Here is a 16,979-nt window from a genome sequence, read left to right as displayed (position 1 = left end):
TACTCTGATTTTATTTAATTTCGTTTTTTTTATATACTGTATATTGAAAATAGTTCGGCTTTTTCATACAAAACTATTATTAGATTACAATAAATTAATTGGTATTATACTTCTTTTCAATTTTATATTTTTCAGTATTTCGTACTTTTTACGGTTTTAGTTTGCATTTTGAAATATTCAAATGAATAAACCGTTATTTATATTTTGAAAAATTTATAAGAAAATTCTTTATTTAAAGAAATATTATTTTCTTTTAACATAATTAATATATTAAACACATAATTGTAACAAACAAGAAATAATTAAACAATTATACTTTGAAATAAGGATTACATTAATTAAATTTGAATAATTAAAGATGATGATAACTATCGATACCCTAGAGAACTTCGGAACATGTTTTGTCTGGTGGAAAAAGTCGTTTCACTGTAACATTATATATATATTCAAGCTGTGTAAATTGATTTCGGCTATTTACTTTTAGGAAAAAATTCAGCCATTCTATTCGAAAGCACAACGGATATAAAATTGTACAGCATGTCTTCTATCAAATCAATGACTGTCGTTGTTACTGTCTTGTTCATTAATGAGCCAACAATATATCTGTTCTTGTCTTCTTCCATCAATGTTCCGTCTTAAGTAGACTATTTATTACCCTCATTTCACGCACCGATAAACCACTTCAGTTAAGGTTTAATTTGAAAAATTTTTTCTCTAATAAATTAACTTATCCATCTAGAACCGAGTGATAATGCCTTTTGCTATTCTCTGATTGAAGAGTGGAGTTAAAATAATTAGTTTAACATGTCAAAATATAATTTTTTAATTTATATTTAACATAATTAATTTTTTATAAATAATTATAAACCCTTATTTGAATTATATTAAGAAAGATAACGTATGCCCGTACTCTCTCCAGCCGCAGAATTGGATTCTGTTCGAGCATTATTTAATGAAAAGGAAAAAGAATTGTCAGTGGCTGTAGCCAAAGTAGAAGAGCTCACCAAACAATTAGAAGAACTGAGACAGGGCAATTTAGCTGGAAGAAAAATTACCAACGGAACAACAACGACTGCTATGGAATTGAAAAAATTACGCCAAGAATTGGTAGTGGGTAGATTTATTAATGATTTAAAATTAATTTATATTTATTCCAAATAAAAAAAATAAATAAAACTGGTTTTATTTTAGTATCGCGCAAATTTGACAGAACAACAGAACGCTAGAATAGCGCAACAAAGAGAGACGTTATCTCAGAGGCAGGAAGAAATCACTCTCATGGATCAGAGAATTCGAGAATTGCAACAACGACTTCATCGAAAACGCGTACATAATCAACAATTGGCTAATCATATCCAAGCGGTGACTCTTGCCAAACAATCAAATTCTAGAGTTCGAAACTTGACGTCAAATGTGGCAGCAGTAGAGCCAGTCAAGCGTGTGGTGCAAGAACCCGATAGAAGTCACGATGACATTATTACTAAAGTTCATTCGACGGAGGGCGATTTTGCTCCAAACAAAAAAGATCCCAAATATCAAACACTTCCTTACAACACCAAATTTCCGGTAAGGAAGGAAGTAAATTCTGGCAGGCCAGAAGAACCACAACCCATTGTGCAAAACGGTATCCCTGCGGGACAGAATAAGGGCCCAGTAGCATCTGTAAAACCCACACCACCTCAGGGACTTAGTAATTTGGCGCCTCGTCCATACGGCACCACTTACAATTCTTCGTTGTTAGTATCCCATCTTCCCAGCTCTCGAAATCAAAATCTTCCCAATAAAAGTAACGCAATCACGACGGTAAGTTTCTTTTTTCTTTTTCTTTTTTTACACACTCTCTCTCTTTCTCTCTCGATGAACATTGATTTAATTTTTCTTTATAACGTCAAAATTGACGAACTAATAAGGAAGTTTGATATTTTTTAAAACATCAGCTGTCATCCAATGAATATAATAAATGAAATTTACTGAAAAAATAATAATAATAAGATTTAGATACATCGTTTAACATTATCTGATATGATCCTTTTAATAAATTGAAAATTTAACCAATAGTTTTGATGTTAAAACCTACGGACAATTGCTTTTACAGACCTACAAGATATACGATCTTTTAATCATTTCAATATGATTGAAGACTGTTTTTTATTACACAATTCATTTCAATTGAGTCATTGTTCTTTGAAAGCAGTAATTTCGTCGTATTTTACTTGAAATGATGCGGTATTTTATATAAATCGATGAAAATAGCCCGCATTCATATCCGCATGGACAGTAGAAAATGTAAGCTTATATATTGAACAATATATAAGAATTGCCATTACTTTTAGTGAAATCATGCAGAGAAATAAATATGTATTTTGAATGAAACAGTAAAATATATTTTTATTTTGTTAAACAGCATTTCGTTAAAAAAAACGAAGTCATTTTCTTTACAGATTTTGTTGTCCTCCGAAACTAGTATTTAATGTTGTAAATATTGAATTTTTTTTTACGTAATCATTTTTAGGATATAATTTTGTGAAAACGGAAATTTTTTTATCATTTGTTTTCGATAAAATATGCGCATAAGCTGAACTTTTTCTATGAGGATGGGATAATGATACGAGAACGAGAAAGCCTTTTAATCACTACGAATTTCATCACATTAGCGAAATATCTAAGATAAATTTATTTCGATTTCTCTTTCGAGATCACGCTAATTGATTTAGGCTATATAATTTAATTAATTTAAATCTATTATATTGCTGTTTATATGGAAGACCCACGTTTAAAATATACAATATACTCTTATCTTGATTTTAAAAAAAGAAAACTCTCTACATTCTTAAACTTTACTTATTGACTAAAGAATCAATTTACACTTTTGCAAATTGATAATGATATTGATTGATATCGAATATCGCTTTTGCGACGAAAAGAATCATAATTATAAGTTATATAATGTAAAAAATTAATAATAATTAAAATTGATTAATGATAATTTTATTGGAAAATGTAACGATTGACTTCGCCCGCATTCGTATGACTTGCAATAGTCTATTGGAAAATCGAAAAAATATGAATAAATGTAAAGAAGTTTCATATTAAGAAGGAAAGTAAAGTTATTTTTATATTGTATATGAATCAAGTTAACGACGTGTGTTATTTTAACAAATATTACACCTACACGTCTTTGATTAAAGAAGAAAATATAATCTCTTAGGAAATATTATAGTGTTTAAATACTTTTTTGCATTTTCTAAGAAATTTCTAAAGGTTTATATTAAACAAGAATTTTTCTTGTGAAAAATAATATAACTTATATTTTGATCTGAAAATATAGTAATTTATTAAAGTATTTCAGGCAGTTCTTTAGTCAGGAATTAGCATAAATAAAAAATATGCTCATCAAATTTATTCTTTATTCAAATTTATATTTAGATTACATTTTTAAGAATAAAAAAGTGAACTAGTTTGCATTAAAAATAAATGTAAAAGCTTAAACTAAATACAGTACGTGCATATTTAAAACTGGCACTTCACAACTTTGTCGACTGTGTGATTTGATCAAGTCGTGAAACAGAAATAGCAAATGTTCATTAAATTTTTTTTTCTTTTGTTTTATAAGCTAAAAAATTGATATTTTATGTGTAATATAATATAATAAAAAAACAGAAAATTTATTTTGTAAAATATGAGTTTTAACAAATTACTTTTATTACATTTGAATTATAATTGATTATTTTTGCAATAATTTTCCAATCTTAATATTTATTTAAATGATGTAAGGTTATGTGACAACGTATTTGGTTTTAAAAATAATAATAATAAATTTTTGGTATTACTCTTCAAATTGTATTATTTCTACCTTACTTACTTAATAGAAAATTATACAAATAATGGCTGTAGATCCGATTTAAATAATTTAAAACGCTTGATTGATGATCAAAAAATTTTATCTTTATCTTAATTCGCTGAAAAGGATGGAGAGAACGTGATTTTCCAAAATGTCTTGCTATTACTGTCGAAGGAGTTTTTAATTTATTAGATTGTTGAGTGTTCATTTATTAGGCATCCAAATTGAGAAACACTGGATGAAAGAAGACGATGAATCATCTACATATTGGATTAAATTAGCATCGATGATTGATGAGAGAAGCAGCTTTACATAACTTTTGAAAAGGCGATAAAATTTGTGTGTATCATTGAATCTGTATCGAAATAAGAGAATTTTTCTAACCGGAGAAGCGTATTTAATCAAATATTTTCGTATCTTTTATAAGTGGAATTTCAAGATCGATCGAATCAAATTTCATTTTAAGTTGCTATAATGAAGAATTTGTCTTCGTTGTTGTTATACTTTGAATTAATGCATTTTATTTTTATAGGTAAATGAATAATGGATGACTTTTAAAATTTTATAAATGAAAAGCCATGAATTTTTTCTAAATCACTTTTTATTAAAAAAAAATCTGAATAGACACTTCGAAGAGTGTTATAAAATGTAAATTTTTTCACAAATAAAAATGAATATCACCTTTTTTTACATTATTTCTAATCTGTTTTATTCCATCCGAAGCAATCTCGGAAATGCGAAACTTTTTATCAACCGTTTTGTCATTTTAGCTTGGAGCAACGTCGATTTTCTCTTTCCAAATGAACAACAGTTTAAGAAATTTAGTTTCGAGTTTATTTTCTTAAAGAAAGAAAAACTTCTGATAAGATAACTAAAATTTCCAGAAGAAAAATCGCTAGAGAATATACTTGTGAAATATTTTAATATTTAATATAAAAAATGGCATTTTTCAAAAATTGTTTACATTAAACATTAAGGAGCATAGTTTTGAAGTCTCGAAAGGGGAAAACATTTTATTACCCACCCCATTATTCATCCAAAGGTAATGGAAAGATTGCACAGCCGGTTTTTATTGTGCATTTGCCATCACTCGAACAAACTTCCTATCTTCATTCGAAGAGAACTTGATTTTAAAAAGTTTTGCTTATCGTTATCATTTTTAAAACACGCTATACATTAGCAGCTAGTGTGTGGACTTGAGACATCACCGAGTAAATTGTTAGAGGTCATTTTAAGAGCTTCCTCCGATGTAATTATCGAAACGATACAACATTATTTATGTACACATTGCATAAGGCTTCAATATTGACGAGCTCATTACAAGAGAAGTGCTTGGTAATATATTTTGAGAACATCCGCAGTAGATTTAATTTACTCGCCCGAGGACCGAATTTTGAAAAATCTCGTTCGAAATCAATTTCGAACGAGATTTTTCCAAATCGGTTTTTCTGCTTCGTAAAAAAAATAAAACTTTGTTGACAGAACATGGCATTTTCTTCGACACAGGAAACATAATTTTGTGTAATTAGATCTTATTCGAATAGTCTGAATTTTAATCGGTTAAAAAATCGTTAATTACCGTTTGAAGCGGTTTTAATTCGTATTAAGCAGTCTTCGCGTGAAACTTGGACAGAGATTTGTAACAAAATAAAATATTCCAGGTGCCGACACAAGTAACCAAAGAGCAGTGGATCAAACCGGCTGCAAACTCCATCGCTCCATCGTCGGTTCGAAAAGGATTTTCGGGAGGGCCACCGGTGACATCCTTCCACCGACAGCCACCCCCTAGACCGAGGCAGCCGTCGGAATCTCCTAGTCATTCGACCAGCGAACAAGGAGAAGCCAAACCCTTGCCCAGCAAGTCTCCCAGCAAGCCTTTACCTCCTCCTCGACTCATTCATTGTCAGAATCCCAATGCCAGCGATTCTTATCGGTAAGTAATTTACGAAATCTACCGTTATGCGGCGCTTCTGCCTTTAATGAGGCCATCTAACTATCTCCTTAATCAATTTCATTCTGTTAGCGTTGCTGTTTACTGCAGCTTATTGCTGCCGTTACCGGTCATGTAAATTGCATTTCCTGCCCTTTCCTCTCCTGTTCCTGGTGGAAGTAATAGGATACGTCGTCTCTCGACGTTAACGCCCGCTCGCTGAAATGTTTGTTGGTCCTCGACTCGCCACATTTTCCTACAAATTTACTCTCTCGTAAGCAGTTCCGTTTGGCCAATCTGATCTGGTATCGAGACGGAACTGTTTATAATAACTATTCGTTCGATAAATATACGTGTTAATGAATATAGTTAACCTCGAATATCGTGTAACACGCTTTAACAATTGATTAATGTTTATTATAAATTATAACTAGCGTTGAAGGGCGAAATAACCCTTCCCCCTTTTAATGGAGCAGGATTGTCTAATGTTGCCATACATGAATAATCCCGGTCTAGATTGCAACCGGTATATAATACATTTGATTAATTTGCAGGTATTATTTTCTCGCGTCTGTTCGTGCTGTCCGACAAAATCCGTCTCATTTATATTTTCACTGTAAACGAAATTTGCAATAATGGAAATAAGTTTTCGTTTGCGTGAATATTTTTTTAAATCCCGAAAGACGGAAATCAGAAAATTGCCGTTTATTTATCATTATTAAAGTGATTTAAAATGGCATTATCATTTATTTCTATAATTTGTAATTGTAGATGTAACAAAATGAACGGAAGTGATCGGCTCTATACCTCGAAATAGTGTTTTATTCGTTATTGTAAGTTACGTACTTATAGTTTTACGTACGTAAAACTATAAGTACGTAAATTGTGTTTGCATATAAATGGGTAGAATAAGGTAAAAATCCAGTCAAATATCTTTGAATTTGTTTCTATCCGAAATATTTTATTTAAAAAATAAAAGATTTTTCATTAAATTGCACTATTTCGTTGACTTCGGGCTACTGGAAGGTCGGTTTACTAATAAGTTTGGATCGAAATGCTTCAATCTATTTTCATATTTGACTTGTAAAAAAAAAATCGGATAACTACGCAATTTTTAACACGATTATATCTGTCAAAACTAGTTTCAAGTTAAGAATGGTTATGCAAATCGAAATTTTCACTTTGAAGTTAGATAATGGAAACAACTTTTAAAATATAATTGAATAAAATAAGCAATAATTATTATTTTTACAAGGAATTTGAGAACTTCCTATAAAATTTCTGATACCGTTTCTATTCGGAAGAGTTTTGTCTTTAGTTCAATCCGGAAACGATAAAACCCCATTGGCTTAAAATAGTTCTAGCAGTTTGCTAGCGGAATACTAATCGCGAAAAACGATTTCGTTCGACAACTTAATGGCATTTTCAACATTGAAAAACAATGAATCTCCTCCACGTTCGCTACTCGAATTCGAGTGTAAATCGATCAAACTTGTTCATCTTTCATGAAATCAAATGGACTTTCATTCGTTAGATAATTTTTTCTAATAAATTTGCCATAATTATGTATTAGATGGCCATTATAAATTATTTCGTTATGTTTTTCCGGTCCTTAGGCAATATTATTTCCACAAATATACGTTTACGTTTGGTATTTCCAATGTAAACGTTTCAACCTTTCATATTTTCAAGGTTGAAAAAGCAATTATCTGTTAAAATAGATAATATTTTTTATTTATTGTTAATGTATTTTTTAAATAATTTTACAGTAAATTGGAAATATTTTTTGCTGAATTATCGAGTTTTTTTAAAAATTCGATTTACACGTCTTTTTTTTGTACAAAAATACAATTTGTAGAATTTATAAATAATTAAAACCACAACGATTCCATCAAGTAACTTCAGTTCGGGGAATTTCTTGGCTGATTATTGAATGGAATTGTCTTGTTCGACAATTTAAAAGATAAATGAGATTTTTAGCAGTGAATTTGTTCTTTAATAAGTTCTATTGAGTTATCGAGGGAATTTGGCATTTTTTTGTGTTTTAACTTATCGATAAAAATCTGTCAGTATAAAGACATATTAGAAGAATTTTCGAAATAATGGATGTTCTCTGGAAGTTTACCGTAAAGAAAATAAAGAAAAAATGTTTAAAAAACTATTTTTAGCGAGTTTTTAAAAATAAATTCTACATACGAATTTTTTACGGATGATTTATAATTTCGAATGAGTTTTATGTAATTTTGTTATCTCCGTGATCTATTATAGTTATTTTTGTATGATGAAAATCTTCGGCACCTCCTTTCTATGACGTTACTGTGTGACCTTTGCATTTATCATAAATGTTTCCTTATTTCATTCTTTGTAAATAGTGAAAACGTCTGTTTATTCTAGTATATACTTGCAATGAAAGTTTAAAATCGTTTTTGGAGAATAAGCTTTGTGTTTGTCCGCTGCGAAACAAAGATAAATATAGGAAATAATTTATGATTTCGCTGAAGTAGATCTTTTGTCTAGTTTTTGTAGAAATTAATCATAATAACTTTAAATAGAGCTGGCAGAAATGAAAGCTTTTGATTTGCAAAGGCGGCTTTCTGTAATTGAGAATAAGTGGATGGTAGATTTTTTTTCCCTTCGTTTTTTGCGGTTTGTTTTAACTCGACTAATTGGAATAAAATAACAGTTTTAAAGGAATTCATTTTATGGCATTTTAAAAGAATGGAATTTTTATGGTTTAATGCGTTAAACGATGCGCCTTTTGATGATTCAAAAAAGTTTCTATGAGGCAATAAAAATTATTCTCTGTCCGTAAGATAGGAAATAATCCGTTAAATTATGACGATTATCTGCTCAATTTTGATACGTATAATTCCAAAACGGTTGGTCTATGAAGTAACTAATTAAAAATGACCGTTAACGGATTTTTAATTTCGGTTTGTCACTTTTTTATATTTCAGATATGGTAATCGACCACATACAAATTTTCCTCATCCACACTCAGATAACAAGTCTCAATTCAAGACATCCCCCGAAGCGGATAGGACAGAAAACTCTGCCTCGGATCAAAATGCCAATCTGATCGATCCGTCATTACGAATCAAGAGCGGTAGCAATTCATCACAGAACAGTTCCAACGTGCACAGCATTCACATCACACTCAATCGTCGCATCGAAATGCCTCCAGCATTCCTTTTTCCAGAGGGTCAGACGCCACCCGCAGACTTAAATCCCGCATCTTCGCAAGAAAACGAAAGTCACGCTTCCGGCAAGACAAAGAGACGCGAAGATAGTCTCAAATCGGGCGATCCCGAAAGATCGGAACCCCAAGAGATCAGAACGGATGGCGACGGCGGAACCAACGAAAAAATCGGTAAGAGCGAGCCACTTTCTCTTTTTTCCGAACAATACAATGCGATTTAACTCCGAATGCTCTATCGCAGATCAATCTATAGAAAAAAGTCCGGAAGATGCGCAACAACAGCCGAGCGTCAGAGAAAGTCACGTGGGACCAGCCATTCGGAGAGCTAAAAAAGGAAATCTGAAAACCAAAGGGTCTGCAAAAAATATTAGGCGGGTGAGTTTCGACCCTCTCGCCCTTCTTCTCGATGCAGCTTTAGAAGGAGAAGTGGAGCTTGTCAGAAAAACCACAGCAGAGGTAAAGATAAATCTCCCAACTTTATTAGTAATATTTATTAAAATTAAAGTTTTACCATTTTATACGAGTAAACGCGTCCGTAATGAGTAATTTTATCTGCCGGTTTATAAATTAATCAAAGAAATTATAAATAACGGATTTGCATAGCTGCTGTGAGACGGTCGATTTATCGGTTTACGAAGAGTTTTTAAGTGCTATTTCTTGGAAAGTTCTATTGGACAGGAAGTGTTCCTTAATGCAACTTCCTTTTTTTCTTGGAAGGTAACGAATCCGAGCGCCGCAAATGACGAAGGAATAACCGCCCTACACAACGCCATCTGTGCCGGTCACTTCGAAATCGTCAGGTATCTGGTGGAATATGGATGCGACGTCAACGCCCAGGATAGCGATGGATGGTGAGTTTCACTTATGTAATTATCCGTTTTCCACTCCGGACACTTTGCGGCCTATTACAATCCGGTTATGGTTTTGTTAGGCTTCTCCCTCGGGCGGTAAAATCGATATAAACGGATTAACTTCTTTTTCAAATTTACTGTATCGGATTACTCCAACTTCTTTTTAATTTCTGTCGAGATTTTCTTCGGTTGTTATTTAATATCCCCCCCGGACGAGAGTCAAAATGGAAATTTACGTGTTTATGGGGCCATCTCTGCTTCTCTTCCCCGTAAATTACTTTTTATAAATATTAGAATTACGGATTTTCTGACGGTCGGAAAAGTTTTATTAAAATCTCGCGTGATTCGTAATATTTAAATTTTTATACTCAATTAAGCGGATGATCTTATTCTCTCTTTCTCACAAATATAACCGTATCTCTTACATGATATTAATGGCTGAATAACGTGACGTTTTGTGTCCTGTTCGATGGACGAATAGAAAGCTCCGTACGGTATCATATTTTTTAATAATTTATGAACCGGCGGATCACTGGTTACATACGACGTGCTTTACCGGTTAATATAGGTAGAAATATGCGTTTATTAAATTTTCTTTATTTTTTTTAAATGTTCATCGTACTGTGCGTTAACGAATACGTTTAAGATGTTAATTATCTATTGCAGGACTCCATTACACTGCGCGGCGTCCTGTAATAATCTTCCCATGGTGAAGTACTTGGTAGAACATGGTGCTTGTATATTCGCCACCACGCTCAGCGATCATGAAACTGCAGCGGAAAAATGCGAGGAGGACGAAGAAGGATTCGATGGATGCTCCGAATATTTGTACAGTAAGTGAAATTTTTCAAACATTTTTTTCACCGGATTTCTCCAGAGTAATGGGGTTTCTCTTCTCAGGTGTTCAAGAGAAATTGGGTATTCTGAATGCCGGAGTCGTCTACGCCGTTTACGATTACGACAGCCAGAATCCGGACGAATTAAGCTTTCACGAGGGGGATAAAATGGTGGTTTTGAGGAAGGGAGACGAAATGGAGAGAGAATGGTGGTGGACCAAACTCAAAGACAGGGAAGGTTACGTTCCTAGAAATTTGTTGGGGGTGAGTCGCAGTTATTAATGAATTTCGATACTCCCGAATAATTAGAATTTCGAAAATTTACCGGCACGTGGCGAACTGCACTCAATTTTTTTTTTGTTTAATGTTTCCGTTTTCAGCTTTATCCTCGAATCAGCTCGAGGAAGGACTCCTAAAATAGTGAGAATCGTTCCGCATCTCGTCGCCTCTCGACACTAACGAGAATCGATGCAGCTAGACGAATCGACTAAAACGTCGTCGACAAAGCAGATCCCATCGCTGTGATGTGCGTGATTATTTTTGAATCGATCTGTTGTACAAATAAATGACGTTTATGTACATACGGGATTTAAGAAAAATAACGAAAGCGGATTGATTATTTTTGTATGTGCTGATAGATGGCAGCACTGTACAGTACAAGTACCGTCCAATCAGGTTAAACAATTTTACAAAACATATCCGAGGATACTGCGCACACCTGATGAACGCGTTGTCCGATGCGAGCCATGGAAATGTATACTTACCTTGTTGATCGTTTATATATATATATAATATATACATATATATTATATATGTGTATATGTTAATAAAAATTATATATATTAATAAAAATTCTTTCATTATGTATACAGAGCATTTAATTATTTTTCTCTTTGATGTTTGTTTTGTTTGTTTTCAATTACTTCCTCTTAATTTAAAATTTATAAATTAAATCAAAATTGTTTTTCTCTAAGAGGAAAAACTAAGTGGAATGACATTCTTAAGAGAGTTCTACTCTCATCGAAAGTATTGAAATATTAAAAATTAAAGGAAGATAAAGCAGTTATGTAAACACAAATGCTTTTTTTTATGTTTTATTGGAAGAAAAACTCAAATATTGACAAATTGTGAGAAATAGAAAAGAGAATAAATTATTAAAACATGAACAATTTTCCCAAATTATTGGATATTTTTATTATAATTCTTGAGATAGTTTTTTTTAATTAAATAATTAAATAAATACTATTTTAAAACGGCAATATTAATTAGAATAAGTAGTGTTAAATATAAATTATAAAGAGCTTACAGCTTTTTTCCTGAGTGACTTATTATTTTTATTATTATATATACTGTATTATTTACAGTTAGCTAGAAAACTTCTTACATTTTATTGGTAGATATTACCAAATATACATTAGCTAAATTAAAACTTGAATTTATACTACACTTAACATGATTTATATAACATAAGTCATAGGAAATCATATAGATCTTATTAATGTTTACATAAGATCTATATGATTTCCTGTAATAATTTATAAGTGAAAATTTTATTTATTTATCTTATCGAGATAATTTAGAGAGAAATTAATCTGTTTTTCTGATTACTAAAATATTTCGTAATTATATTTTATAGTGCTAAATAGTTTCAAATTTATTTATTTTTTTAATTTGTCAATTGTATTAAAAAAGCAAAATAATACATATAAACAAAGCAAATATTTTAATTTTGTGCGATATTACAGTGAAATGATCAAAATTTTAAAACGAAATTTGTGTAAATATTTACTGTAACTTCAGTTAACAAACTTTTAAAAACGGCTATTAAATTATTATAAAATTAATTTATTTAAATTGATTGCTTTTATTCATAACAGATGGCAGCACTCGAAAGTTTTTGTTATGATAAAATTTATTTTAATAAAGATGTGTTGCTTTTACAACTTCATTTAATTGAAATTCGAACAATTCTAAGAAACGACGCGGTTCTTTGGTGTATGACGAGATGGAATTTTCATTATTAAAAGTTTGTTTGTGTTTTGCGGTAACATCAATCAAGTAAACGACTAACTTTGTTAGTTTTCGATATGCCGGTCGCAGGTTGCCTGATTAAAGAGCTATCAATGCTTGACTGATTGAGATCGTCTTTCCGCTCCGATGAACGATGCTGTAATCTTCACCAGTTATTACCTGTAACTTAATCCTTCCCAACTTATTGAATAACAATAAGGTTTTTCTCCAGGAATCTGGTTATAAAAAGTAATGAAAGTGCTAAATAATTCCGTATTCGATGCTCTGTGTGCTTATACTGTTTCTACAATGATCTTGGAATTTGAAAATTATTTAAATATTCATGAATAATGAAAAAATATTTCACTTTAGTTGAATATTTTTCTTTAAGCATTTCAAATTCGAATGGGTTTTTAATTAATGAATTGAAATTTATTGTGAGCAAATCTATGTAAATTAAACAGTTAAAAGAATGCTAATAGTCTCTGAAATGATAATTTTAGCTTGTTAATTTAACGCAATGTTTAACGCACTCTATTAACGTAAAAGTGTTTTTAGAACCGAAATAATTAGCAATTAAATTGTTTTTAAAAAGAGATAATAGTCACAAACGATAAAGATGCGAATTTAAATTATTTCGATTTTTTTTTTTTTTCGGGAATCCAGAATAAAGTAATTCTGTTTTTGTTATTCGGAAAAGAATCCCAAATCTCTGAATTTTGACAGTCAAATACAGTTTATACAATATTTTTATAATTCAAAAAGAATTATTAATATTTTTTTTAAAAAGTAGAGCTGGAAAGAAAATTTCACGAGTTAACAAAACAATTTTTAAAGTTTATTCTTTATATACACGTATAAAATAGTACTGTACAGTACATAAATATAAAGAATATATGAAATTTCATACGTACATCACATGTTTCATATATATATATATAATATGTGATGTACACATGAAAGGATTAAAGGTCAGATTTTAATTTGGACTATTTAATATTTTGAATTTATCAATTGATAAGAATAATCGTCTATATTTGTTAATACTGTATGTCTTATATTAATATACAAGAAAAGTCTTGTGTAAATAGGGACAATTAGTAGTTTTAGCAAATTAGGGGACTTTGTATCTAATTTTAAAGTATCGATACTTTAATTGTACTTGAAAAACGAAAAAATTACTTTGAAATTTGTGAATTTCATAACATGATTTATCGGAAGTTATAGGGGGGGAAATATATTTAATAATTTTTAAACCTATTTACGGAAACACAGATCCAAAAACGTATAATTATGTCTATATATAATGTTTTACGGATTGTAAATATACGTCGAGCAATAAGTAATGTTTAATAATTCACTGTTGAGACTTTCGAGGCATTTATTACCCGGTATATCATTGTTATATTGCTAGTAAATCATACCTAAAGTTACAATGTATAAAAATATCACCAAATTAGGCTGATATTTGATCTTTCCTGCGTAAAAATATGGTTATTTTTTATTATATACAGTATACTTCTGCTTTTACAACCTAATTGATTCCTAGAAAGCCGTCGTAAAGCGAGCTTGTGCTACTTTTCGTAATCTCGGTGTTATAAATTGAAATTATATTCCTGGAAATATAGTTTTAGATATATAATAATATAGAGATGATCTACTATATCGGTTCACGTGTAAACGCAACATTATATAAATTTATTTCGAATACAATATCTTCATACGCCGTCACGGATTGACCCAAAAATGTCACATTTTCAATGATGGAAACTGCCGTAACCGATATCGTAGCAACCGAGATTTTATCATTTATCCATGATCAGAATTTTGTATTAGTAGTACGATCGTGAGCTTGCTTTAATTTATGATTAGGATTTTACAGCCATCGTGAATGTGGTACGGAGCTTAAGGCCATGCCGATTGAATAAGCGTTAATCGTGATATACTTGTCACGATTATCGAGTTGTTACAGTATTTGAGATATTTAAAACCGAGTTAAAAATATACTGGTTTCCCGAACGCTTTGACATATTAATGAATTAAAAATACATCACGACCGAGTCCATTGAATATAATAATTTTTCATATAAACAAAGGGAGAAAGCGTAGATGTCTAACGAATGCAAAATATATTGTAATTAAACCGAAGTAAAACAATAGTTTATGCATAATTTAACAATATACTTATTGTTGTATCCATATTTATTGCTAGCTTGGTATTTGTTCTTGCCGTTATTATTCGCAGCACGAATGTAAGATTTCTGAAATTGTTTTTTTCTTTGACATTTTTATTTTTGATATAAATTATAATTTATTTAGCATTAATTTGCGGAATGGCTACAAATCAGAAAGAAGTTTTGACTGATGTCGAGTTGTTAGAAAGAGAATTTAATTCTATCGAGAGCCGTCTTGTTTCCGAAATAAAGAAAATAGAAGAAGAGATGGTTCGATTCAGAAAAAGCATGGGCACTTACGAGCCCTTATTCTCTTCGGATTCTGAAAACGAACAAGTCAAAACTAAGGAGAAATCTTTGTCGGGACCTTTTATTATGGAAGATCTTTCTAAAGGAAGAAATCTGGATGTTCGCTTCGATGTTAAAGATTATTCTGCGGATGAGGTTTTGATAAACATCGAAGATGATCGATTGATAGTAAGTCCAAACCGTTGAATGTATTAATTTCTCGATAATTATAAAATAATATGTGTTTTGTAGGTTCATGCAAAGTCAAACGACTCGGACAAAGAATTCAAATATCAAGTGAGTCTTCCAAAAGACACCAAACTCGAACAACTAAAGCGCTTCTGGTCTGCTGATGGAATATTGTCCATTGAAGGATTTCTTCCCGCTGCTCTCAGAGCTTAAACAAAAATAAATATATTATAAATTTGATTTTTAATTTCGAACGAGTAAACAAAATTTCTGTTGACTTTTAAGTAATTTATTTAAAACAAAATTTAATAAAATTCAGAAGTAAAAACAATTCTGGAATAATTTGAATTATTTGCGTGTAGTCAGTTTATCTCACTTTTCCAATTATTTTGTTTACATGTAGACAAATTTTCGGATTTAAAATTAAATGTCTTACATAATATTTAAATATTTCTATCGAAGATTTATGTTTCCGTAATCGATCTTTTGTAATTTATTCAATTGGGTAAGATTTGAAATATTTGTTTTGTAACTGTAAATAATCCGGCAAAGTCAAACGGATATAGTAAAAGGAATTTTTGAATAAATAAATATTTATATGAATATAAAATGTATCAACATATATAAAAAATCAGAAGTTGTTAGCTTATTTTTAGAATATCAATTTTTCGCCGAATTTTACTCTTTTTATAACAATTTCTTTACCTCTAAAACAACTGACATATTTGAAAGATGCCTTCAATTTTTTACTTTTTCAAATATAAATTTATTATAATGTTAAAAAATATATAATAAATTACTTATTTTTCGTCATAGTTTACAAGATTTAATATTTTTGAAATAACTTACTTGTTAACTTGCGATTATGTAAGGTATTTTCATTGGCTTCAAACATACATATTTTTGTCTATATGAATGCATAAACATAATATAAGCATATAATATATGTGTGTGTGTGTTTATGCATGCATTATTTCAACTGCATTTATGTTATGATTAAAATAGTGAAAAAAATTCTGTTCATTCAAAGTTGGTTGTAGAATAAGGCAGTGTTTCCATACCAATGTGTCGCGACACATGAGACAGAAAGTGCCTCAGGTGTATCGCGAAATATTTTTTTAGAATTTTGAAGTGTTTTTTATAAATTTTCATTTATTTTTCATTTTTTATCGTCGACCGAATGGAGGTGGTATTCGCTAAAATGCCTATTGTTATAAAAGTCGGTGACAAAAATTACGCGTCTGCTCGCATACCAACTCTTTGGTGTTCTGTAAACGTAGCTCTTTACGCATTGATTCAAATAATCTTTTTATTTTTATAGTTTATTTGTAAAATTGTGAGTTTTTGTTTTGGTAAGTTTAAATTCCGTATTATCAAATTTTTTTAAAATCAGCCTTAACCAGTCGTTGGTCAGGCGCGAACATCCCGATCAACTAACAAGTGTTCAATGTTTTATCCACTCGTCTATTGATGGGCCTTCATTCAAACTTATATTTGCAATCATTTGTGTTTAAAAAAGTTATATCAAGCATTATTGTATTTTTTATACTTTATTCTTTCCACCTTATTGGCACTAAGAAAGTCTTTTTTGGGTCCATCGTGGATTCGTCCAGGCAAACAATAGAGCGATCGGGTGGTAAGGGATGAGGCCCGATATATCC

General features: G+C 30.6%; 2 protein-coding genes across 5 annotated transcripts in view; both read left to right on the top strand.

Moving 5' to 3' along the window:
* The window catches only part of LOC111627938 (apoptosis-stimulating of p53 protein 2-like), a 48,286-nt gene extending 36,819 nt beyond the window's left edge, over positions 1 to 11,467 (top strand). For 3 of the 4 annotated variants that reach the window (XM_023371633.1, XM_023371635.1, XM_023371636.1), the window contains 9 exons: positions 920 to 1,110; positions 1,192 to 1,803; positions 5,503 to 5,774; positions 8,729 to 9,141; positions 9,212 to 9,426; positions 9,688 to 9,821; positions 10,488 to 10,654; positions 10,722 to 10,921; positions 11,038 to 11,466. In XM_023371633.1, coding sequence (XP_023227401.1) covers positions 920 to 1,110; positions 1,192 to 1,803; positions 5,503 to 5,774; positions 8,729 to 9,141; positions 9,212 to 9,426; positions 9,688 to 9,821; positions 10,488 to 10,654; positions 10,722 to 10,921; positions 11,038 to 11,073 — 2,240 coding nt within the window. In that variant the 3' untranslated portion in view covers positions 11,074 to 11,466. Of the gene's footprint in view, positions 1 to 919; positions 1,111 to 1,191; positions 1,804 to 5,502; positions 5,775 to 8,728; positions 9,142 to 9,211; positions 9,427 to 9,687; positions 9,822 to 10,487; positions 10,655 to 10,721; positions 10,922 to 11,037 lie in introns of all 4 variants that reach the window. The other variant, XM_023371634.1, reaches the window with a different exon arrangement.
* Positions 11,468 to 14,626: 3,159 nt separating this feature from the next.
* On the top strand, positions 14,627 to 15,669 carry LOC111627926 (body wall muscle protein HR-29-like). Its single transcript, XM_023371607.1, has 3 exons — positions 14,627 to 14,919; positions 14,987 to 15,318; positions 15,382 to 15,669. Exons 2-3 carry the CDS (start codon positions 15,001 to 15,003, stop codon positions 15,529 to 15,531), a joined length of 468 nt encoding a protein of 155 aa, XP_023227375.1. The 5' UTR covers positions 14,627 to 14,919; positions 14,987 to 15,000; the 3' UTR covers positions 15,532 to 15,669.
* Positions 15,670 to 16,979: the final 1,310 nt, after the last annotated feature.

The sequence above is a fragment of the Centruroides sculpturatus genome, unplaced genomic scaffold, assembly GCF_000671375.1.
Source record: "Centruroides sculpturatus isolate CEXI.00-Female unplaced genomic scaffold, Cexi_2.0 scaffold230, whole genome shotgun sequence".
Taxonomy (NCBI): Eukaryota; Metazoa; Arthropoda; class Arachnida; order Scorpiones; family Buthidae; genus Centruroides; species Centruroides sculpturatus.
Note: the sequence above shows the minus strand (reverse complement) of the source record. Positions and strands in the feature narration are given on the sequence as shown.